This window comes from Tyto alba, unplaced genomic scaffold, assembly GCF_018691265.1.
Source record: "Tyto alba isolate M040663 unplaced genomic scaffold, T.alba_DEE_v4.0 Super-Scaffold_40, whole genome shotgun sequence".
NCBI lineage: Eukaryota > Metazoa > Chordata > Aves > Strigiformes > Tytonidae > Tyto > Tyto alba.
In genome coordinates, this window is record NW_024881316.1 from 1,599,401 (window position 1) to 1,623,830 (window position 24,430).

Here is a 24,430-nt window from a genome sequence, read left to right on the forward strand (position 1 = left end):
GATGCTTTTGGTACCTACAAAAACGCAAAGAGCATGAATATTTGACTTTTCACCACATCTTCACGCCTTCCCCTTCATTCAGTTTCTGTACTCTGAACTGTATAGCATACTGACTCAGGAGATTGGAATTGGCTCTTTCTTACCTTCATGTTTTGAAGTAAATAAATGATGCCTAACTTTATCATGGACTCCTGTCACGTAAAGAGTACTTCCATATATGTATGAAGTTTGTTTGGTTTTTTTTTGTTTGTTTGTTTGTTTGGTTGGTTGGTTGGTTGTTTTTTTTTTTTTCCATTACTACTTGTCTGAGTTTACTAGTAATGGAAAACTAAATTAGATTCACCCTAACCTGGAGCAGTGCAGAGGGAGTGGCTCTGAATCACAACTGGGGAGACTTCATGCTGCAGTGCATCTATCTTCATCAAAGATGTAAAAATCACAATAGAACATGTTTAAACAAAATACCAAACAAGAAATGAGAAAGCTGTAGTAAAACTGGTAGTGTACGTAGGAACTCAAAGAAGGCAGAGCTTTTTTCTTTTGTCTGGTGTAAGTATTTAGACTGGGAGTTTCAGTGCAGAATAGCTGTTGCACTTTAAATTCAAACTGGCTTATTGCACGCAAGCCCTGGGTCTCAGCTGCAGATATTACAGAGATTAATCTTATTAATGGAACTGCTAATTGGTGTTTGACTTCTAATTATAGTAACAATAGGCCATAACAATCAATCCTCACCTTTACTGGGGCACATTAGGAGTCTTTATCATAAAAATTATTTCCTTTGGGACTTACTGTTCTTATTCCTATCTTCTGGGAAGGCTGGCTTTCAATGAAGGTGCAGTATCCCAACTAGCGTGTACTTTGAAAGCTTAGCTAATTAACTGCTAGAGAAAATGCATGGTCCTAAAATAATTCAATATCTAAGTACGTTAAGAAGTAGGATGCTCTTGACAAAATTATTTGTTTGAAAGATAATGGGAAAAGTATTTCAAAATATGAGCAGTGGTATCTTTTATAATCTTTAAGAAATGTATAATTTTGTTTCTCAATCCTTGGTAGCTTTCCCTTAGCTTTTAGTGAAATCTAAGCGATTATTCTAAATTATTCTGTTTAGTTTTTGGTCTCCAGGATAAATCCTGTGAGATTCTTCATCTCATTTAAAAGATGAGTCTCGGGAGATGAAAAGCACATACAACGTGATTACATACTTCTATTGATCATCTTCCACCCACAACAATAAAAATCAAATACAAATCTAACAATATTACTAATTCATTACAGCCAGTACTTTTCATCATTTACTTTTTATTGTTTTCAGCATACACACCATATGCAAATACAGCAATTATGTGTTGAATAAGAAAAGGTCCTCTCCTTACACTATAGAATAAATCAAAAGGCAATGCATTAAAACTAATCAAAGACTGTGCAGAAATATGGACTCAAATCTTGTTACCAATAAGTCTGTTTAGCTCTAGATAGCTGAGTAAGGTAAACTCCGTATGTACATTACAAAGGCGTTTTGTTTGTTTGTTTAAAAAGGAGGAGTAATTTTCAGCACCCTAGAAAGCACAGTAGGAATGGCTTACCTTGGACAAACCATAACGCTGCCTGCTGTCTGTCTGTCCATCCAGCCCACCCTTTTCCCAGAGCTTCCTCCTCCCACCGCTTGTGAACCGAGTACTGGACTGCCACGATGCGCAGCATAGCGTACAAAACCAGAGCAGCACTGGTGAAATTCTGCAGTGGGTCAGGAGCAGCTGTGGGAGCGACAAAGTCCTGCCTTCAGCCTAGTGGGAACTTCTCAAAGAAAGACCGGATGACCTATAGGTAACAAGAACTAGCACAACATTCCTGGGCCATGGCACCTCCGTGCACCAGAGCGTTTTGCCAGAGCTGTTCTTTGGTGGTTTGCTGTCAAATCTTTCTCTTGCAACAAATTTTTACTTGAACTTCCACGTTCGCTTTAAGGAAAAAAAAAAAAAAACCAACAGTATTTGTAAAGGGAAATTTTCATCCATCACTGAAGTGCAGTTCAGTGCTGTGTTGAAAGAACACAACAGCTCTGGGGACTGCGTATCCCTCAGGACTGTGATGTCAATATGACCAGTTGCTTCACAGCAAGTTCTTAAGTAACTGTATGTATGAAATTTATTTGTCCTACAGTACCGAAATACCTCCCATGCTTTCCCATCTGATGAAGTGCCAGCTGTCCTCTTCCCAGGCACAACCTAATAACTTCTCCCTTGATAAATTTTACAATGCAGTTATGTAGTTTCAATACAAATTTCTTCATTACTTGGAAAATGGTAGCAATATGAAGTATTACAAGGCTTACTGTACCAATTAATTTACTTTCTAAATATGATTCAGTCAACACTCTGATATAATGTAACTGAAGATAGTACAAAATTTTTTATCTGCTGGGGTGGAGCTGAGGAGGTCTTCATTATATTCCACAATTATATGTATATCAAAATATGTACTGATCTTTGGCATATTTGGATATGTGTGGGGAATATGTTGTTTCTGTGGTGGTAATAGATTGTTTTGGGGTTGAGTATAAATAAGAGTGGGCCTGGCTAATGAACAATGCCCTCCTGGCTCAGAAGGTATTCTTTTTTGCTTAGAGTTCATGAGACTGTATAATGACTATAAAACAGCCATTCTCTTCCACTTGTAATAATGGCACGTTCTGGACCCTGATCACATTATACATTAAGTGAATGTGTATTTCTTATAATTTCACTGATACCTGCCCTTTAGGTTTCAGTAGATTTTTGTATGGAATTTGACAGCTCTGAGATGCTTCTAAAGCAAACAATAATTTAAAAAAAAAGCAGCATATTATTGCCAGTGGTGTACACAGGGAGTTGTGTTGCTAGAAAGAGAAGCTTGGTTATTTGTAATATATTCCAATATAAATATGGGTGTGTGAATACAGAGATAGCAGTCAGATAAGGGAAATACAAGGAAAGAGAGAGAAGTTACCGCTTACTGTAGTGCTATAGCCAGGATTATTCAAGGTAGGAAGAAATTGTCTTGAAAAACAGGAAGAGAGGCAAGAGAAGATTGCCTAAGAACCTTTTGTGTGCGGTTTGTTTTATTCTTGTTATGTTAGTTTGTTTACTTTTTGAAGGTGGGGAGGAAGGGTTCTAAGTTCCTCTTGTGGTTTGAACTCAGAGGGTGACTGAGTACCCCATAGCTGCTCGCTCCTCCCTTTCCCCCCAGTGCTGAGAAGGAGAAAATAAATAAAGGCTTGGGATTTGAGATAAGGACAGGGAGGGTTAAATCACCCATTATGGTCACGGGCAAAAGACAGACTCGTTAGGGGAAGGCAAAAAAAAGAACATAAATTTATTACAGACACTAATAAAAACAACACTTAACAGACAGAGTAGGGGAGTGACAGACTACATCTTGAGAACACCTTCCCCCCACCCCTCCCTTCTTCCCGGGCTCAGCTCTGCTCCCGATATCTCTACCTCCTCCCCCAGTGGCGCAGGGGCAGGGAATGGGGGGTGCAGGCAGCGCTGCCACTTCTGCCATCTGCTGTGGGGGGAGCTTCTGGAACTTGTTCTCCCTGCTCCAGTGTGGTCCCCCTCTCACAGCAGACAGAACTCCACAACTTTTCTCTGACTTGAGTCCCTCTGATGGGATACAGCCCTTACCAGGCTGCTCAGGCGTGGGACGCCCCTGCATGTTTCAGTCCTCCCAGTGCTGACCTACAGCAGCAGGGGCTGCTTCTTCCCCTCCCCTAGGGTTGTGGCTGCCTTTGGGCACAGCCACCTTAATTATTCTTGTGGGGCCCCCCATGGGCCATAAATCAGTGTCTGCTCCACCGTAGCTCTCCATGGGTGGCAGGGGGGGGCCGCCCTGCCGTCTCCCCACAGGATACAGGGGGGTCTCTGCTCCGGCACACCTCCCCCCTCCTTTCTTCCTCCGTTCCTCCACTGACCTTGGTGTTCACGCAGCTGCAGCAACTCCTCCTCACAGGTCTGACCCTTCCTCCCAGGTCCCTTCATAAATACATTATCGCAGGGGTGCAGCCGATTGGCTCAGTTTTGGTGCAGAGGTGGAGCCGGGGGAGCTTCGAGAAGCTTCTCACAGGGGGCCACCCATATAGCCCCCTCCCCTGCTAACAAAAAAAACCCAAGCACCACTCACTCAAACCCAAGACAGTTGCATTCCGGAAAAGAATGTCAAATCAAAAATTCTTTATTTCAGAACTGGAATTTTCTTTGGGGGGTGACAGCTGGACTGGGAGAAACAAATTTTGGACTGAGTTCTTTTTAAGTAGACATTGTGAAATAGAAGTGCATGCTGACATTTTCATATGGTAGATCTTCATCTTCACAAGCTAAGTGTTTTTTTTATTTGATGCAGCAGTGAAAGAGAAATTACTAAGGAACAACAGCAAGAATTAACCTGATGGAAATGACTCATTAATAAAAATGGATCATCTTTGCAGAAACATTTTCAATGGGCTTGAGATGGTATTTCAGTAGATTGGAATGGAGAATATTAGTTCTCGTTACGTTGCACCTTGGCTATTGATTTAATAGGTAACTTTAAATTGTTACTTTAATAAAGGGGTTTAGGTGTGGATGGCTTGCAAGACTAGCAAGTCCAGATTTGGAGATAATGGTTGCATTCTGAGTTAAAGTTACTAGAAATATGTATGATGACAGTGATCAGTGATTTGAGAAGAGGAATAAGGAGTTAGAGAATTAGGGATAAGGAATTCAAGAATATGAATACAACGAGGTATTCTAACAGTGTTGTGTTTGAGAAGGTGCTTAGGCAATTGAAAGAAATCAGAAAGGTGATGTTTTTTTCTAGGGTTTGCAGCAATTGAAAACTTCTGATCAGCACTGACATTGTGATTATGGAGCATATTCAGTGTACATGAGATTTTGGGAACTTGATTGCCCAACTCTTGAAGTCCATTAAAGTATTTGCAGTGGTAGGTTTTAATTTTTTCAAAGACTTGGCTAAATTTGTGTAAATTTTTGTGGAAAGATGCAGCCAAATAAATTATGCACCTAATTTTTTCCAGAAAAGGAAGAAACATAGCATACAGTATCTAAAACTTCATTTCTGATTTCTTTCTCATAATTATGTTTCACCAAAACATTGTTCTGTGGAAAGCCTACTTCAGTCTTTTATTGCTGAAATTTCATTCTGACATCTGATATCCATGCAAAACAGTACAAAAAGTTCAGCTAAATTCATGTGCTGTTCCAGCCAGCAAATTGAATTTTAGCAAAACTACAGTAGTGACTGCACTCAACAAATGATCCTGTTTTGTGGACTCAGGTAGGAATTCTGCAGAAATTAAGTTTGTTCTTGAAAGTGATTTGTTAGCGTATAGCTTTGTCTCCACAATCACTCGCTTGGGGTTAATGTTGCTTGAATTGGTTGATGTCATTTTATCCCTTATTAAAATGTATAGATTGAATCATTTTGGGATGAAAGGACCAAAAAATGAAAGCATGAGCTTTTCAGATACCTTATAGAACTGTCTTAATAAGGTGGAAATAGATGGAAATTATGCCAGTGGTATAACAGTAGGTAGGTTGTTTTTTTTTTATCCAAAGACACATTCTTTCAATATCACACGATAGTCCATTTGCATAAAATATATACTAATAATAATGATAAAACTTTGCGGACATCAACAGCACCAAATGCTTGTTACTGTGCTGATATGGTCCCAGAAGCAGCAGTCGCTGCCTTGCTCCAAAAGGTTTATTATCCTTTCCCTGCTGGCGATTCTGTCAACACACCTGGTGTAAGGGGCAAGGTCTCCGAGAAGTCTGCCATCTCCCTTTAGCTATTAGTCTCATTCCTTGTACATGGCAGGCAATATCCATCTGCTGCGTACCTCTGCTTTGTGCAAAACAAAAACATTCCTATAATAAACCATTTTAATATACAGTATTAATGTCCCTATCCAGTTCTGAACATTGAAAGTTCAAGAGGGGAGAGAAGAGCAGGTGTGGTAACCATACTTTTAATTGCTGACTAACATAAATGCAGTTACAGCTGTTCAGAATAGGACAGGTTTTCTTGATAGTGTGAGGTATTTGTGTTTGTGCAAACAGTGTATGTTTTGATTTTTTTTTTTTCTTCCCCTGTGAGTTGGATATTTATTGGTATTTCAGAATATACAGTGTGTTTTATATAAGCATGATTAAAAAATATATCTTGATATATATATAAAATAAACCCCTATCCGGTATGCTGTATTCTGGTGATTCACATTTTATTTTTTAATGCCTTTTTCCTGTGCAGTTAGACATAAGAACAATCTATTCTCTTAGCAGGACTGCTCATTTATCAGGTGTTCGTTCTTCACTGCATAAAAAAGGTTACCTTCCTTTCTCTTACATAAAAAGGTTCCGTGTATTTCAAGTGTCATTAGTAGCAGAGCTTTAATGTCAAGGTTACTGCACTTTAACTTTCAGCTACATTGAATACAATTATAGACAAAGTCTTCAGAGATATTTCAGAGAAACAATAGGAGTGATAAGTCATGCTGGCGGTCTCTGCATAGTTGACAGTACACAGGAATGAGAATTTCTGTTATGTTGATTCAAACTGTGTCCCATAGTCATTGCAAATGAAATGATAGCCATGCTTCAAAGGCTTGGAGGACTGAGAAAGAGCTAATATAAGGTAAAAGAAAGTATGGTCATAAAATTAGTTGTTAGTAGCCTGTTTCTTCTTTACCTGTGAGTGAGACCTTTTATTTCCCTTCATATCCTTGCAATTGGTTTTAGTGCAAGTATTTAAATATTTTGGTTAAATAAAGCACAGAATAGTCAAAACGATTTTTAAACCGTGATGTGAAGTTTGTTGTGGAATAGATGCACGAGAGATAATTGGAGGCTACTGGTTGAGGGCTCATAGAGCAAATCTGGGTAATCCTGTGTGGATGGGCATCCTGGGTGGCGCCAAGTTGTTCCATAAGAAGTCTGGCTGACACATGCTGCCATCATAAGGGAAGGAATCTTAGTCTTTTTCATAACAGAATATGTGATTTTCTCCATTGTTGTGTTCCTTTTGGTTTCTGCTTTGGTGACAACACCGTCATCCAATCCACAAATTAATCCTTTAGTTCATACACCATCTTTTGAGGTTTTTTCATCAATATACCTTACTCAAAAGAAGACCTTTATGCTGGCTCCATTTTAAACTCTTCTTTTGGCTTGCTCTTCTTCTACCCCATCAGGTTCAAATGTGTTATTTTTACCTTCAGTGTTTAAAAATGTAGTACTGCTGTTTTAAGGAGATGATGATTCTTTTGTTTCTAGACCGCTGGTAGTTGTGCAGAGGTGGGCTTGCTTGTGATCAGCTTTCTTGAAATTGGTCACTGGTCTTCCTTTTTTGAATTAACATTATGGCATTTAAACTTATTCTGAATTGTCTAGAAACTTAGTGCGAAAATAACTGTATAAAACTTCTGCATAATGCTTGCTGTGTTCTGCTTAGACCTTTAAATTAGCCTGATGCCCTTTGGATTTTATAATGAATCAGGGGCTCGTGTTTGTTTCACATTACACAAGTTTCATATTTGTTTCATATTTGCTGCTGTCTGCCTGCAAAAATGCCACCTTGTTGGGCTCTGTAGTTTTGACAGTAATGAAATGAACTGTGCAAATGGCAGGTAGTAGAACGAACTTGATGCAAAATATTGTCATTGATAGAAAACTGTTTACTGTAGCTATCAGAATACCTGTTCAGTTATCATAGACTTGCATTGCCTGGAATTAATGGAATTATTTTTAATTTGTAAGCACTTTTTTTTAGATCCTATTAAATAAAACATGCTTTTTATCCTGCAAACAATTGCAAAACATGGGTAAGATTTGCTGGCTAGTTTAACTAGGAATTTATCTAGGTGGCATTCCCAAACTGGAGGGGTGCTGTTAACAGCGCTCCGGGTACTTTAGCCACGGACTGAGCATTCCCTGAGGATGCAGGAAGTCCAGGTTTGGCTCCCTCAGGTATTTGAAAAGATGCAAGTCCCCACTACTCCTCTGCCTGAGTTTTCCAAAAAACCCTCTTTACATAGGGATATAGGACACCTAGGTCAGGAATGCTGGAGTATGTAATGTTGTTTCCCCTCCCAGTAACTTGGTGGAGTAGGAGCTGGAGTCCAGGTGTCCTACCTTTCTCTCCTGTAATCTCCTGGAGACTGACTTGACTTTTTTCACCCTCTTGCCATCTGGCTGAATGAATAATTCAGCATTTTGTGTAACGGCAGAATAGCTCAGCAGGAGTGGTCGAGGGAGGGGGTGTGTAAGGATACCCTGGCCTTGTGAGCCGGGTGGCTGCCTGATGCGAGACCCAGATTTCCGAGTGCTGCTCTGCATGCTTCGGAAGAGGAGCTTGGACTGAAAAGCCGGTTCTCTATAGTTGTGTTGTCAGGTGGCACGTCCAGTGCTCAAGTCTTCCCTCTCACTCTCAGTTTTTTGACTTCCAAATGCTGGCTGTCATTTGGAGCGTGGGGGACATTGTCATGTCTTTAAGCGATAAACATGTCCTTGCTTGTGCTGACAAATTTTCACATTTGCCTCTTTGCCCGTATACCTTCTATAAACACAAAAAGGCAGGAAAATAAATGTCTCCAACAGTCATTTTCTAGCTGGAAGTCAACGTATGCAGCTGGGTAGAAAGGTACTTTAAGTCATCGTATAGGTGTTTCCTCAGAGATGGCACTCTAGTTGAGACAACTGTTTTTCCAACTTGCTGTGAAGGATGAGTTGCCTTTTGGACACTTAAAATATTTCCGTGCTGTTAAGGCGGCAAATTGAAAAGCAGATGGAAAGGTTCAAAGCCAAGGCTGAAAGTTCGGTTTCAACTTTTAGTTTTATGACTTTTGTCACTTTGTGTCACAACGTAACTGTTGTTTTCAGTTAGCGTTATTAATTAAGTAACACAGAGTATTCTCATTTAAAATAGGCTTTCTTCATGGCAGATGACGGTGAATTTCATTCTTCGTAGTACTGTGTGTTAGATAATAGTTGAGAGAATAATAGATTCCAGGGACCTTTGATCCACCATTACTGTAAAATAAAACTACAGCTTCATTTTTTTTTTTCTCTCTGACCATAATGATTTTAACCTTGTGTACTAATTTGAATGGGCTTGTGGGGGCAGAGTCTTAAATGAGACACAAATGAAGGAAAAATTGCTAATGCTGCCACTGTATATCTAATGAGCACTGTGTAATAAACCATAACCTCTTCAACATTTCTGTGGAAAATGGTGTGATTATTTTGGATGGCTGGCCCTTTGTGTATGGCTCATTACCATCTGGCATAATGTGTATTGATATAGCCTGTAATTGTCAACTCTTATTTGACATGCTGCCTTTAATAAATGTGACTTGCATGGCTAGAACCCCCTAATGGTTATATGGAAAACTGTAATTAAAGAAAATATGTATATTTAAGTAAAATACACACCCTTATATACATAAAATAATTTTGTAGATGGTCTCTGTTTTATTTCTGTTCTTTGTGGGAATACTTGTATGTATTCCCAGGTTAGTACAGGGCCAAATGCATTGCATTACCAGTGTGGATACCTAAACGTGTGAAGACAGACATGGATCCCGAATGTGGGTTGTTTCCTCTTGCAGAACTTGCTTAAAATTAATTTAGAAATGCTTATTCTCTGTGTGCCATGAGATAGAATTAATATACCTGTGGTAATCGAACGGGTTCCCAGCCTGCTGGTGGCTTTGGATGCTCCTGCACCGGGGGTGGGAGGTAACTGTAATGGGCAAAGCGGCTCTGGCTTTGATGTTTCTCCTGAAGAAGGTAGCTGAAGTAAATGCATTTGGAAATCCCAATGCTGAAAGCATTTCTATACCTCCTTAAAAGAAAAAGGGCTTCAGGCCAATAGTAAGTTTTCAGATACAGGGACCAACATTATCTGCTGCCAAATCTAAATTGTCTTTTGTCTATTTTCTGAAAAGTTTCTTGCCCTTGGATTTACAGTTTGTGAATACATGAATAACTAAGAGACATCGATTTGTTAGTTAGATTGGCTTGCACTACAAAACAGGCCGTAGGATTTCCCCAGCTTTAATCAGCTTTAATACTTGTGCTTAAATGGGATTTTATCAGGTGTTCCCTTCAGTTGTGCTGTTGTTGGGGAGTTCATCATTGCTCTTCATAACAGATTATGGAAGGTGGCTGCACCTTGTTATTCACTGGATTTTCTTAGGTTTGATCTTGATAATCTGAGTATTTTCTTCTGAATTTGTTCTCTGTAGACTTTGTTTCTCTGTTAAACTTTCTTTAAATGGCTGTGACCAAGTCAACCTACAGATCCAGTATCAGCCACCTTCTTACATTAATTCAGTTTCTCACTTTGTCTGTTTTCTTTACTCTGATTGTTGGTCTGACTCTTCTCAACTTTTTTCTGCTTTCCCAAATTCTTCCTGAATGAAGCTTCTCAGTGATGATTTTTACTGACACCAGAAACCCCAGGGTTGACAGAAACACTACTTTTGCTAATATTCTTCCCTTAAATCATCAGTGGATCCTATTATCCTTTTTGACCACAGTGGTATCCTGTACCTTAGCTGATTATCTGGGATGGATCTGCTCCCTCACCCTCCTTCCACCCTTTTCCAAACCTCGTGTGTTTTCTTTCCGAAAGAGTCCCTAGTCATCTGTGTATATGGTCTGCTCTCTGTAATTCTAACTGAGATCTTTTGATTGATCTTTTTTTGCAGTGCATATTTCTACTTGAGTAAAGCACATTGAACCAGCTCAGTTCACTCTATATTGAGGATGATTCATTCTTTTTGCTGTTCATCAGCTATGTCATTCCTTTTCTGTTGCCTTCTCTCCTGAGTGCAAGTTCTCTGGACCTACTAATGGTAGAATCTTAACCACCGCTGCTGTTCATGAGCATTATTATTCATTACTGGGCTAAAAGATATTTGTATCTCATTGTGTAAATATATTGCTTAAAAATAAAACGGCCTTTCTAAAATCCCTTACGTTGTTATGTTTCTGCCCAATCTTACCTAATGGATCAATGCAGTTCTTGAAATTCTTCTTGGCTTTGAGAGTTTTTTTTAGTATATCCTTTTTAAATTGCCTTTCCTCAGCTCCCTGTCCATCTCTGCATTTTTGCATTCGTTCCTTTATCAATTTTCTTCCTTGCCTGGTTTCTCCGATTTGCACTTGTTGCTATCAGTTTTCCAGTTTGTTTGAACTAGAGAGGGAGGGAATTATAGCTGGTTTGGCTTTGTCTAAGCCACGTTTTTTGCGCTTTTTGTTTTGTTTTTAATCAGATTAGTCTTTTTAATTGGGAAATTGTGGCTTTTTGTTCATATAGCAAAATATTCACATTTTTCTGTTTAACCTATCTAACTGATTCAGCTTGCTTTATTGTTGAAAACATCACTGATATAATACTATATGCTTCTGAATATTATATGTCATATATGTAAGGAATGGAATATTGTATGTCATATATGTAAGGAATGTTTGTATACTGGTTTTGATTATATTGTTTTCATATAACAAATGTACTGATATCACTTTCACTTGTACCTAAATCTTTAGTTCTGATATAATGCAACATTTCATGAGGTGGGAAATTTCATTTTAGAAATTCAAGCCAGTGACAATACGTTATATTGCCAATATACATTATTCAGAGTATTTGGTGTTCTCACATAATATCTGCACCGTTATTTAAAAAATGAGAGAAGTAGGTCTTTAAAGTAAACATTTTAGTTCTTGCTATGACTTGATGTGGTACTTGATACAGTCTACGTAGCTGTTAATCTATAGCAGACACCAACTAGAATTTTAACTTGGATTTTATTTATTAGACAATATTGCATTTGACATCTTTACTTCATTTTGGAAATATGAATCTTCCCATAGGGATAACCAGTGATTTTAAAATGGGAATTATGGTGTGTCATTTTAATAATGTCAAATTTTAATAAATTTGACAATACGGTTATAAATTAGTAGCTCTAATTTTTATTACTGATTTTTTTTAGTATCACTGTTCAAGTAAACCAATAAATTTTTTTCCAGTTATCTTACTCATTTTTTCTTTACATGTTCAGCTAAATATTCTTGTTTTCCTTTACTTTGATTAGTTAGGTTAAGCTAGCCAACCCTCCCTTAAAAAAAAAAAAAAAAGGGGGGCACTGTAAAACCTAAACTGTAAAGCCACTTCTTTTTAACAATACTTACATAAGTACTGGCTCAGGTCTAGGGGCCACTATTTTTCTCTAGCTGTGTAGAAAGGGTCTCTAAGAAAAGGTAAAGTACTTGATGTCTCCCTTTCCCTTTTAACACTTTCTCGTGCTTATGAAATCTGTAATAACTGAAGTACAATGCAAAGCTGTGTGTCTCATATCCTTGTCTATGGGGCTTCAAAACCATAGCTAGGTTTGCCACCCTGCCTCGCATCTGAGCAGTGCAAATGTTCTAACACCTCTCCCTTGCAGAATGTCCTCTGCATCCTTCTCACTACTGTTAAAGTCCTAACATGACAAGGTTTGTCTTTACAATGAGTGCATCTGGATTCTTACGTTGTCAGCCCAGCTTGACTGCCGGGTATCTGCTCAAAAGCTGGGTTGTCACTGGTTTTCTGGATCTCACGCTGGTTGTTACATACATACTGTGCAGGCTTCCTCTTGCTGTTTTCCTCTTTATCGGTCCCAGCCTGCATGTCTGTCTCCAAGTCCTGGAAAACATCAGTTTGAATTCCTGATTCTGGTGGTATTTTTCTGCTGGCTTCTCTGATAAACATTTTTTATTTTCAACTGAACTTGAGGTAGTGATTCTTATCACTACCTACTTTATCTAGATCTTTGTCTAAATTCTCTCACCTACTTTCCAGAATTGATGCTTTGGCTTCCAGGCTGGGAGTGTTTTTCTTTTAGCCTGTGCAGTTTGAAAGGGGAATTGCTGTGATGGTGCCATCCAGCACAAGCAAATGTGCTATGCTGTAGGTTGTGATCATTATTGCTTTGCTGGCCACTAATGCCAAATGTAGGAGTAGGCCAGAGAGCCTTCAGACTCTGAAGTTCACCAGTTAGGGATCCATTTGGCTGGGAGATGATGATGGAAATGTGGATTGCTTGAAGTCTGGTGCAGGCAGTTGGCTCCAAGGCTTGAGGGCACCTAGCTACACAGTTAATAGTGACACAGTGGTGGCCTACAATGCTTAGGGAAACGGGCTTGCTGAATTCAAGTGAACATCTGCCACCCAAAAATCAGAAAACATTTTCAAATTCTATAATGGACTGAGGGAAGAGCTTACGAAGGCAAAATGAAGGGAAAAGAAATTAAGCAATATTCAATGGGGGGGGGAGATACAGAATTAAAATGTGAGAGCTTTTAAAGGATAAAGAAGGAAAAATGCATGAGGTACAGGTAAAAGTTTGGTTTCAAAATTTTGTGACGTTAGAAAGGGAAGGAGATGAAAGAAGTAAGATATGTAGCCAGTTTAAAAGATTGATTGATGGGAATGCAGTTAAACAACCTACTCTGTAAACTTCATAGAATTGATGTCTTTCGACTGCGTTTATCCCTCAGGTGGAAGATATCTCTACAGTAGTTTAGCGACCAAGGTAGGAGGAACCCCAGAAGTCTTAGTCTCTGACCTTGTCAAAGGATAACAGTGGGTAGATATTTTCTGCTGGATAACAGATAGATGAGTCACGGTCGTGCAATAAATATTTGGTGCTGTGCTTAAGTTTGCTGCTTTCTCCTGAACGTTTTTCCTGTTAATGAAACAACAGCACCTGCCATACACGCTGACTGGTTTAAACACCTCCTCCCTGTCCTCTTAATTTCTTGTAAAAGAGACTGTACACAGCAGATGAGAATTAGACTTTCCATCACCACGATGCTATTTGTTACTCACTATGTATTGTTCCTTTAATCATGGTTTTATTAACCATGGCACTGACTTTGACAGGTGAATGGAAGAAAGAACTGTAAAAAGCAGTGCCCTTTCTGGCTGTGCAATCAAGTGGGTTATCTTGGTGCAGTACAATGACTAGAGCATACAGGATCAACTTGAATTTAGTGCATGCACTTTCTTGTCTTTACAAGAGTTTTTCCTTCTGATCATTGGCCACAAAAAAAAAAAAATCAAAGTTCTGCTTAAATACAGTGTCAGTGTTTAAGTTTATTACTTTTAATTCTTTAGTTAATGCTTTTTCATACATCATTTTCAACTAATGAACTGTTTCATTTTTAAGATTCGTAGGTATGTATAGATTATTATTATTGTCACTAAAATTGAATGAATGCTGGTATTTTTTTATGGGTTTGTTTTTTGGTTTTTGTTTGTTTTGTTTTGTTTTTTCAATCCCAAATATAAGGCTTTTAATTCAAATTAATCCTTTGTGTATTGAAGGGAAACTATTGGATTGACAATCACAGAGAAAATGTTTGCATCTTGGGTATATACTGTTAGTTGCTTTAATTCAAAGGTTCAATGATTAGAGTTCTTAAAGAATTTTAGATATGTCAGTTCCATTATCTTTCTTCGTTGTAGTTGCTTCCGTTGCTGAAAATTTTAGAATATGGATTTTAGTGGCTAATTTAAGTCTTTGGTCCATTTCTATGAAATACTGTCCTTACTATTAACATTTTTAATTAATAAATGGCTCTTTGCATAACCTATCATCCTTTGAGAGATCCAGGGTAGTTCTGACAGCTGATAACGAAAGGTAAACTGACTAAAGTTTTCTTGCAGTTACTGAAAGCTTGATTTTCCATCGCAAATGTTGCAGAGGAGTATTTAAGCTGAAGTACTCTTTTGTTCACAGCAATACAATTGTGCTATTTAATGTTTCTATTTTATCATATGTTTTGCAAAATGCTATTATTTCTTTTTAGAGTAGGACTTGAAATTAGGGACTGAAGTCACTTACAAGAATTCTTAGAGATTGTACTGGCTAATGTTTCATAGCTGCAAGTCTTTAAAGATAACATAAACAACAAAGAGAGTATTCAGGATGCAAGGAAGGAACACTGCAAAATTAATTTTAAAAGGTTGCATAGGAAATTTACTATCAAAATTTATCTTGTTTCCACAGAATTTTGTTTCGATATCTTGCTAATCTCCCTTACCATTTTTATAGTTTTGTGTAGCTTTTAAAATTTGTGTTGAATTCTGCATGAGGTGTTCATCTTCGTAATAAGACCATTAGTAACAGTGATACTGTGATGATGTGGACACCAAGTCATACAAATAGGAAATCGTAATGCAAACCAAAATTGTGAGATGAATTTTTTGAGACAGAAGCATATTTACAAAGCTCCTCCCTTAGTTCTTTGTTTTTCTCTATAGATGTAGTGCCTGTATGAGCATGGGGTTTCTACAAAACCTGTATTTCTTACTTTATTATCGCAGCAGCAGGATGTTGCAGCTACTGCATTAGATTATAAGGGCAGATATAAAAGATCTCTTGAAGTTTGCTTAGCAGTTTATCAAAGTTCACCAAAGCATGTCAATGATCTGTGTGCCTTCACTGGGGGAGGGGAACAAAGAGGAAAAATAGAAATTGCACTTGTTTTATTTCTTGCAGGATCTAATTGTCTATATAACTTAATTTTGCAGTTTGCTCGTATTTTCTTGCAAGCTGGTATGTCACAGTCCTGGAGTCAATATAGCTCCAACAGACCTTGCTGAAGAGGGGTTTTTTTGATTACTTGTTAAGTTAGTTTCCTTTGTACTTTCCAGGATGACATACACAGCTTGAAGTGCTCATAATCTAAGGGATACCTTATAGCAAGCATTTTGCAGAGATTTTAGTTAGTTACACTGGTACTACAAGTGCAGGGACAAGAAGTTAAGAGCAGAAAAACAAGAAGTGACTTCCATGCCACTCCCTTTTATACAACACAGGCAGGAAGAATCTGTGAATAAAGATTTTCATGAAGTAAAGAGTATGGTAAAAAAAGAAGAGAGCCAAGAACAAGTCTGAGGATCTTATCAAAGACTGGAAGAGGGGAAGAAAGTATTCACTGAAGTGGGAGATATTAATTGACTTGAGAGGGTAATGAGCCAACTTGTTGTCTTGTCCTCTTTACAGAAACAGATGTGGTAGAGTCTCCATCCTTGGAGATATTAAAAAGCTGTCTGGACGTGGTCCTGGGCGACTGTCTCTAGGTGGCCCAGCTTGAGCAGCAGGGTTGGACTAGATGGCTGCCAGAGGCCCCTTCCAACCTCAACCATTCTGGTGTTCTCTTAGTTGAGGACAGGGGGAGGGGGGGAGGCTGTTTTTCACAATTAATTCCGCTTAAATATTGCACCCAACAGCAGAACTTTTACCCGTTTGACTGTGACCCATCAAAACTTCTTAGTAAGGTCCCCCAGGTACTGTCTAAGCCGCTATACCATCCTTTTTGGAACAACTATTCCAGCACGTGAGTTGATTTTTGGAAGGGGAGAAAGAAAAGGAGAAGAGGACATGAGTGGAGTCTCAAAATAGTAACATTTCTGGAAACACGATGCCTGTAAGTGAAGCCTCTAGGGCATTTGGTGATGGTTTGCAGGGAGTTCTTGCTTCAGAGGTGAAGGCCATGGAAGTACGTTAGCAGTTGGTGAAAAAGCTTTCCCAATGCTTAGCCTGCTTCCATTTAGGAACTTTGGGTGTTTTAAAAATATTGACTACTTTCTCAGTATGAGCTTGCTATGTAAGCAATGCTTGTGGCAACCACTTCTTTGTTGAGTGAACATGGGCTCGGGAGTGGGAACAGGTAGAAGCACTAGGAGTTCGTTGTCCTGTTGCCCTGTTGTTTCTGCTTTTGCACTCTGTCTTAGGTTGCTCTTCTAAATCCAGCATTGCATAAGCATTAATTTTTTGTATTTTGGGATTAGCTGCTTTCAAATACAAAATTATTTAATCACTGAATTGTATTTCAGATCGAGAAAGCTGTATATAGAATTACTTCAGCCATTCAATAGCAGCTTCGTAACAGTGGGGTTTTTTTGTTGGATTCTGGCCTTTATAAAGTCGTGTCAAGAACCCTCCTGTATCCGTAGCAGCGCTGTGGACATCTTATTGTGTCTGGGTATTATGGAGGTTATCACAAAAAAACATTAAGAAATCTATTGCCTGGGATTTCTGCAATAGCTTTAGTTCTTATATTTTTAGTTTGCTAGGGAGAGAAGGTGGAATAGCAGTGTATAAGATCAGAATTAGACACAGATTATCTGTCTAATATGGTTCTCGTTAGCACAAATAATATGAATACCGTTTGGAGAACAAACGGATTATAGAAAAAGAAATGAAAACATCCAGATCCCAAGCATTTGGAAAGCATGACACTGATGTATTTGTGTAACCTTTTCATGAAGAGCGATGCTGAAGTCAAAGAGGGGATTTTGATTTCCTTCATTAAAAGCTTATTAAATGAAGGAATAGGACAGTCGTTGTTTTGCTTCAGTAGTTGGGGGTCACAGAGGCGGCCCTGATCTCCTCAGGATATTAATGCCTGCTTTCAGCTGGGGGAAATGAGCCATGGCTTGAGTTAGCTGCAGCTTTATGTGCTCGTCACTAGGGATCCCCATATGTCCTGGGATCTGCGGCAGTCGGAGATGGCAGAGCTCGGCAGCAGGGAGCAGAGGGCTCTCATTGCTATTCATAACAGGTAGCTCGGCTCAATCTGCCCAGAGCAAGTCTGTTTAATGTTGATCAGCTGTCCATCTGATAAACCGAATTGATACGGACATTTCCTCCAAGGGCTGCCCTGACAATGACAGCAGGAGCATCGGGATGTCTTGTTAGTCTTTTTCTCCGAGCTTGAAATTTTATTAACCCTTTGTTAGAGCCAAGCCAAGCGTGCTTACGATACTGCGGCTGTAGGTTGTGTGAGTTTCTCCCTTGCCTCTTTGAAAAGCAGCATGAACCTTCAATTTTGTTGTCTACATGGAGAATGGCTAGCTGTTTTGTTTTCAGGTTGTTTTTCTCTGCATGGAGCAAAAAATGTGATTTGTAAAGGCAGCTTTTCAAACAGCTTAGGTTTCTTGTGTGTGACAAATACGTTTGGGAGCCTCTGTTTATCCTCCCTCCCCAGCTCATCTACCTTTTGCCTGCCTGCCCAGGCTGTGTGACTCCACTAGCACTTTCTCTCTTGCTAATTGGCATGCATCACTGGCCTGAAACAGTTGCTGTCAGGGCTCTCCGCAGGTCAGACATATCTGGGGCAGAAGGTTGCTTTAGATTTAATATTTTTCAGGGCAGTTGCAACACATCTGCACTATACAGAGGAAACAGTATTCATTTACTCAGTACCATGTCGGTACTGAGGCAGAATCTAACCTGAGCATGTATCAGCAGGTGTACATCTGTGTGAAGGTATGGAGCAGTTTGGTTACTCAGTGAATCTTGAGTAAGCACAGGGAGCATAATACGCCTTTGTACTAAGTTGCAATTTAATTTGAACTTCAAGGCCTTTTAATCATCTGTCTAGCTGAGGGCATGCATTGCGTGTTAGCTCATATGTGAAGTCTCCATGACGTAAAGGGAACTGCTTGAGACAGAAACGATGTGAATGTGCTGAAGATTTCACAAGGGGGGAACCTGTGTGTATCTAGATTCGCAGTGTTAAGAGGATGCTGCAGTGCATTGCTCTGTTCCCCCTTTCCCTTGTCCCTGCTCAGTTGTTAAGTCTGTCCAGGGCCCTGTTGTGGTGACTCCTCTGTTCTCCTTGGAGTGATAGTCACTAACTATTGGGGGCTACAGGGTTGAATTGCAGGAGGAGGGGAAGGGAGGCCTGGGCTAATGACTCTTTTCATGCCTTTTCCAAAAAATGAAAATATTTGGAGGGCAAGCCACCATGGGATAACCTCTGTGGCAAGCCTCTCATGCGGATTTGAAACCCCTAAATTCAGAATGCAGTATACTATGTCTTGAAATAAGAAGTTGATTTGTAAACCCATCCAAATAAAATTGAGTCTGCTCCTTTGCTGGACAATCACCTTTGCTTCTTCTGACTAAAACAACCAGTGAAATATCATTAGTACACAGTTTTAAAATGTTCAGCTGTTTCTCCTCTTCCCCCTGCGCTCTCTCCCCTTGGTATTATTGAACTGCAAGGTGTCCTGTTATTAATTTAACTCTAATTTGAGCAGTCATTGACTGCAGCATTCTTACGGTGTTCGGATTGGCTTGCTCGTGACTCCCCTGCTGATACGTCCTTTGTTCCTTCCCATCAGTACTTTCTGCTTGGCATTTTCTTCATGTCAGTGTCCCTCAAGCTTCTAAAAGACAAAACAGAAAAAGAAAGCACCATGAGGACTGTATTGATTACTTAGCTCTATTTTGCGAAAGAATTCAAACAAAGGGCAACATTCTTCCAAATGGAACCTGTGGTACCCGCGGCTTACCTGAAATACTTAGTGACAGTTTTCTGTGCTTAACAACTCCTAGTTGTTGCTTCTAGAAGTACATAGAGAAGAGCTACACCATAATTCATAAAATATCTGTTTAGCACATGTGGCTGTTTTTTTTCCCCCCTATGAATCTATATTTTATTCATAGCATCAAGAATAATTGTACTTTTTTTTTCACTTTCAGTCAAAGAAGTCTGGCTGAGATTACAGAACTAATCCACACGGCTTTTCTGGTGCATCGTGGCATAGTGAATATTGGTGAGCTCAAGTCCTGCGATGGCCCACTGAAGGATATGCAGTTTGGAAATAAAATGGCTGTTTTGAGTGGAGATTTTCTTCTAGCAAACGCTTGCACAAGCCTTGCGCAGTTGCAGAATACCAAGGTAAAAAGAAAAAAAATTCTTCTACTGCCAGAGCGGGTAACTATTAGTGAATCTTCTGAAACAGAGGCCCTTTAAAAAAATTGTCAGTTATGATATGTATGGATATAAGGAGCATCCTTTAAAAATCAGCATACTTACATTATAGCTGTAGATGGATTGTCAGGCAGCTGCTGCTGCTGTTATGAACATATTTAACACTGCCCTATAGAGTTACTGTGGTGAGGCCTTTAGTATACATTCTGAAGCACTGTAGTAATGGATGAGTGGTTAATTTGGTGAATTTAACATATATGCAGTGGCATCCTCGTGACATCTCAGACTACACCACCTCTGGCAGACTGCCAGCTGAAGACATGTTCGGTTTGTTATTTTTGTTTTACCTTATGCTCTGTGAAGGGTTTGTCTGTCTTAGGGAATTCTTGGGGGAAAAGGCTTCATTTCTTCGTCTACACAGTGCACAGGTGACTTTTTATTCTTAATAAAATTACTTTGTTAGGCATCTGGTTGCCCCTGAGTATTGGATCGCCCTATCAACATGGATGTACTGGCTTCTAAAGGGCAACTGCAATCCAGCTGCTCATCCAGACTGAAACTTCACAGGGCAATGTTTTTCATGACAAACAAATTGTATATATGTATGATCTTAGAAAATGAGACTGATGGAGACCCGAAGAGATCATCTCTCCAGTCAGTTCTTCTTTTCCCCAGATAGGATCAGCTACACCAAATCATTCTTGACATGTGTTTGTCTAGCTTGTTCGTAAAACCTCCCGTGGTGGGGGGAGATTCCTGGGCATCCCTGTGCCAGTCTAGTGTAACACCTAGCTACGTGTATGGTGTGCTATTCCAGTGGAAACCGAAAACAATTCCTTTTTACAGGGGTACTATTTATATGTCTGAAGATTGCTGCCATGTTGTAATGTAAAATGAACGTTTGTCATGTGTGCAATTGTCACTAATCAACATAGTTTTAATCCTGAGTTTAAGGAGTCTATTGTTTTTAGATTCTCATGCTAAAGCTCCTCATGATGGTAGAGTATTTCTGTACTGTGCTTTGATCATGAGTGTGACAGTTTCTCTCAAAAGTGGTGTCATTTTGTAACATAGAGCTGAGATTCAGGAGAAGAGACACAAAATTAGATGTCAATCTGCTGGAATAGTGGGTTAAGCCATTATGGTGATGACTGGTATTAAGTATTGAAGAAAAGTTTTAATTAGTGCAAAATTTTAGTCATACCATAACAAAAATGGGGTGCAATTGATTTTACTAATTACTGTTGATTTGTATCCGTTCATTTTTTTTAGTACTTAATAAGATTCTCAAGACAGACTAAAGGCTTTAACCTTACATCAATTTTTGGCTCAACATATGAGGAAACTTTTATGAAATGTAGCACCTATTACTTTGTATTTAGTACATCATTAAGTATTGCAGCAGCAATGTATAATCCCTAAAGATTTGCCAGGAAACAAGCCTACAGTGAAATGAAGCACAAGTGCAGAGAAATACTTTTTTTTTTTTTTTTTTTTTTTTTTCTTAAAGCAATCATTATACTGCATGTCGGAAAATTCTGCCAAAACATTTTAGCACTTTTTTTCATTTTTCTGACATCTAAATACTTTCATAGCTTCTACATACGATAAGTGGGATGCCATTATGGAAACTGATTGACTTAGTAAATTATTCTTTTTCATACGTCTAACCCTACTAGCAAAGTTAGGAAAATTGAAGTACAAGCTATAGAAATCTCTTGACAGGTGCAATGATTTAAACATACTGTATTTATTCTTTTGTAAATGATGAATTTTCAAATCTGGCATCTGTTTTTCAGCAGTGTGAAATAACTGTGACTTTCTTCCTTCATAATGTTTTGTTTTCTTTGATGTAAAAAGTAGAAATCAAAGTACTGCTTTTTTGCTGGCATTTATTTGGTAGCTCAGCAAATTGCCTAATGAAACGAGCAGCATTATATCATACATGGTACTGACCATGGTAGGCTATAACCTCTATAGACATGCATAGCTGTTGTATAGACTAGAACTTAAATTAAAGGGAGTTTTAACATTAACTGAAACCACTGCTACCAAGATAATTTTATTGTGCTGTTAAACTCTTGTCTGAGCTTGTGTATGATGCATTTATCTCTGTGCTTCTCTTGGGGCTGACAATTAGATGTGAAATTCTGTAGTCGTAATGAAATGCAGAGCTATTTTATAATTGCCAAGGGTAAAATTAGCAAAGTCAATTATTTTCCCTTAGGCTTTTCCCTGTAGATATTAAAAGGCTGCAAGGTAATTGCCTGAGGTAACACTTTGATTTTTAAATAACATTAAATATAAGAATTGTTGTTGTTAATTCGTACTAATTTTCCTCTTCTTGCTACTGTTGTAGAATATAACTGTAATGATGTTAACAAGATTCAAGGCTCACGGTTTGTGTTTTGGGGGGTTTCTTTTAAACTAGTGCTCATACTTCTCATATGTTTGTTAAAGTTATGCAAAAGAAGGGATTGGGGGTTTGTTATGTTTTGGGGTTTTTTTAATATCTGAGATACAAGGACTCTAGATTTCTTGAAATGTCAGTTAGGAAGCCTTCTGTAAGATGAGTTCTGCCGTTATACTATTATAGTCATCTAAAATGTTGGGGGTTTGAACACATATAATAATGCAGAAGAAAGCATTCTGATTTTCTACTGTGTGAAACTGAGACATTAATTATGATTAGAAAGTTGGTATTGACTGAGGTTTTAAGAAAAAGTACTGAAGGGCAGATGCAACTGCATGCTACATTTTTGTAATCACGGCAAAGTTCTACATTTATTCACATTTTAAAAAAACTTTAAAATGACCAGTAATTTCTTCAGAAAACTTTTACAGCTACAAAACATTAAATTGATCAGATCTCACATGTATTTACAATTCTTTTGTACATTCATGTTAATTTTCTGATCACCTTATCTAAACTACCCTTTTTTTTTTGTCTACTTTTTATTATGGATGGTGGGTTTTCTTTACCTTCTGGTTGTGGTGATAAATTATGTTGATTGAAGATGATATGGATAAAAGCTCTGAAGCCTGTCCAGGCCCCTCTGGATGCCATCCCTGCCCTCCAGCATGTCGACTGCACCACACAGCTTGCTGTCATCAGCAAACCTGATGAGGGTGCACTCAATCCCACTGTCCATGTCACCAACAAAGATCTTACACACCGCCAGTCCCATCACCAACTCCTGAGGAATGCTGCTTGTCACTGCTCTCCACTTGGACATCGAGCCGCTGACTGCAACTCTCTGAGTGTGACCATCCTGCCAATTCCTTATCCACCGAGTGGTCCATCCATTTCTCTCCAATTTAGAGGCAAGGATGTCATGTGGGACAGTGTCAAATGCTTTGCACAAGGCCAGGTAGATGACATCAGTTGCTCTTCCCTTATCCACCAGAGCTGTAACCCCATCGTAGAAGGCCACCAAATTTGTCAGGCACGATTTTTCCTTAGTGAAGCCCTGTTGGCTGTCACCAATCATATCCTTATTTTCCATGTGCCCTAGCATAGTTTCCAGGAGGATCTGCTCCATGATCTTGCCAGGCCCAGAGGTGAGACTGACTGGCCTGCAGTTCCCTGGGTCTTCCTTTTTTCCCTTTTTAAAAATGGGTGTTATTTTCCCCCCATCTTGCGAATAACTCTGTTTTTCCCACTATAATTGAGTAAGCTCTTGTTGGAAAGATTAAACTGTTCACAGAAGCCCTTCAAAATGTACAGCCTGAAAGCTTGGAATTGAATTTAAGAATCTTGTCTGTCAATGCAGAGCTCTGTCAAGAAGACCACCTTATAGAGCACTGTTTTATTAAGCATTATTTGTTTATAAATAAACAGTAGCACAGGTGTAGTATTTATATAGTGGATGCATTTCCTTATGTTAAGTTTATGTATTCCTGAAGGCATGTGTTGTTTGCAAAATAGGCCTTGCGTTTGCAAAAACATCAACAAGATACTCATGTAAGTCTTCCTATGTCTTCCTGTTGCAACAGTCTGAATGTACATTGTGCTTCATAAAAGAACTGCTTATCTTCAGCTGTGGTTTCTATTTCTGTAGCATCAGCTGTGGTCCTAGGAGGAAGGCTCAGTTCTGCATTTGAGCAACTTGGTTCCTTGCTGACCAGTGAAGCATATGGAGAGTATCCCCTTTCTGGAATTACGCTCTTTTGATGTAAATTGACGTTTTTGAGAATCAACAGATAAGTCAGCTAGAATCTACAGTTTTAACTGTCATTAAGAAAGGTAGTACTTGTATCAGACTTTTTCTTTCCCTGAATGATTTCAAGAGAAGAACATAAACTTTTCAAAAAATATTTTAAGTATTAAAACAGTGAAAAAACATGTAATTGGCTAAAGAAATGATTCCTAGGATCAGTGGCAGTTTTCTGGTCCTCTCTTCAAATCTGAAAACTTATTCTAAAGAAATGAAGAATGCGTACTATCAAGAATCCTGTAAGAAATATCCTTTTTAAAAGGAAATGTCTTGTTGCCAATGTGAAGGCAGCCATTAGCAACCACTGACTTGTAATGCGTCCACATTAGTGTCCCTCAGAACAGTGCTTTTGATTTTGTTTGAGGTGAGTAGAAGGTGCTTCTT

The 24,430-nt window shown here is 38.8% G+C and overlaps 1 protein-coding gene across 2 annotated transcripts in view; it reads left to right on the forward strand.

The window, feature by feature from the left end:
• PDSS2 (decaprenyl diphosphate synthase subunit 2) overlaps positions 1–24,430 on the forward strand; it is a 125,444-nt gene that overhangs the window by 56,862 nt on the left and 44,152 nt on the right. For both annotated transcript variants that reach the window (XM_033008464.2, XM_042803379.1), the window contains one exon: positions 19,598–19,796. In XM_033008464.2, coding sequence (XP_032864355.1) covers positions 19,598–19,796 — 199 coding nt within the window. The remainder of the gene's footprint in view (positions 1–19,597; positions 19,797–24,430) is intronic.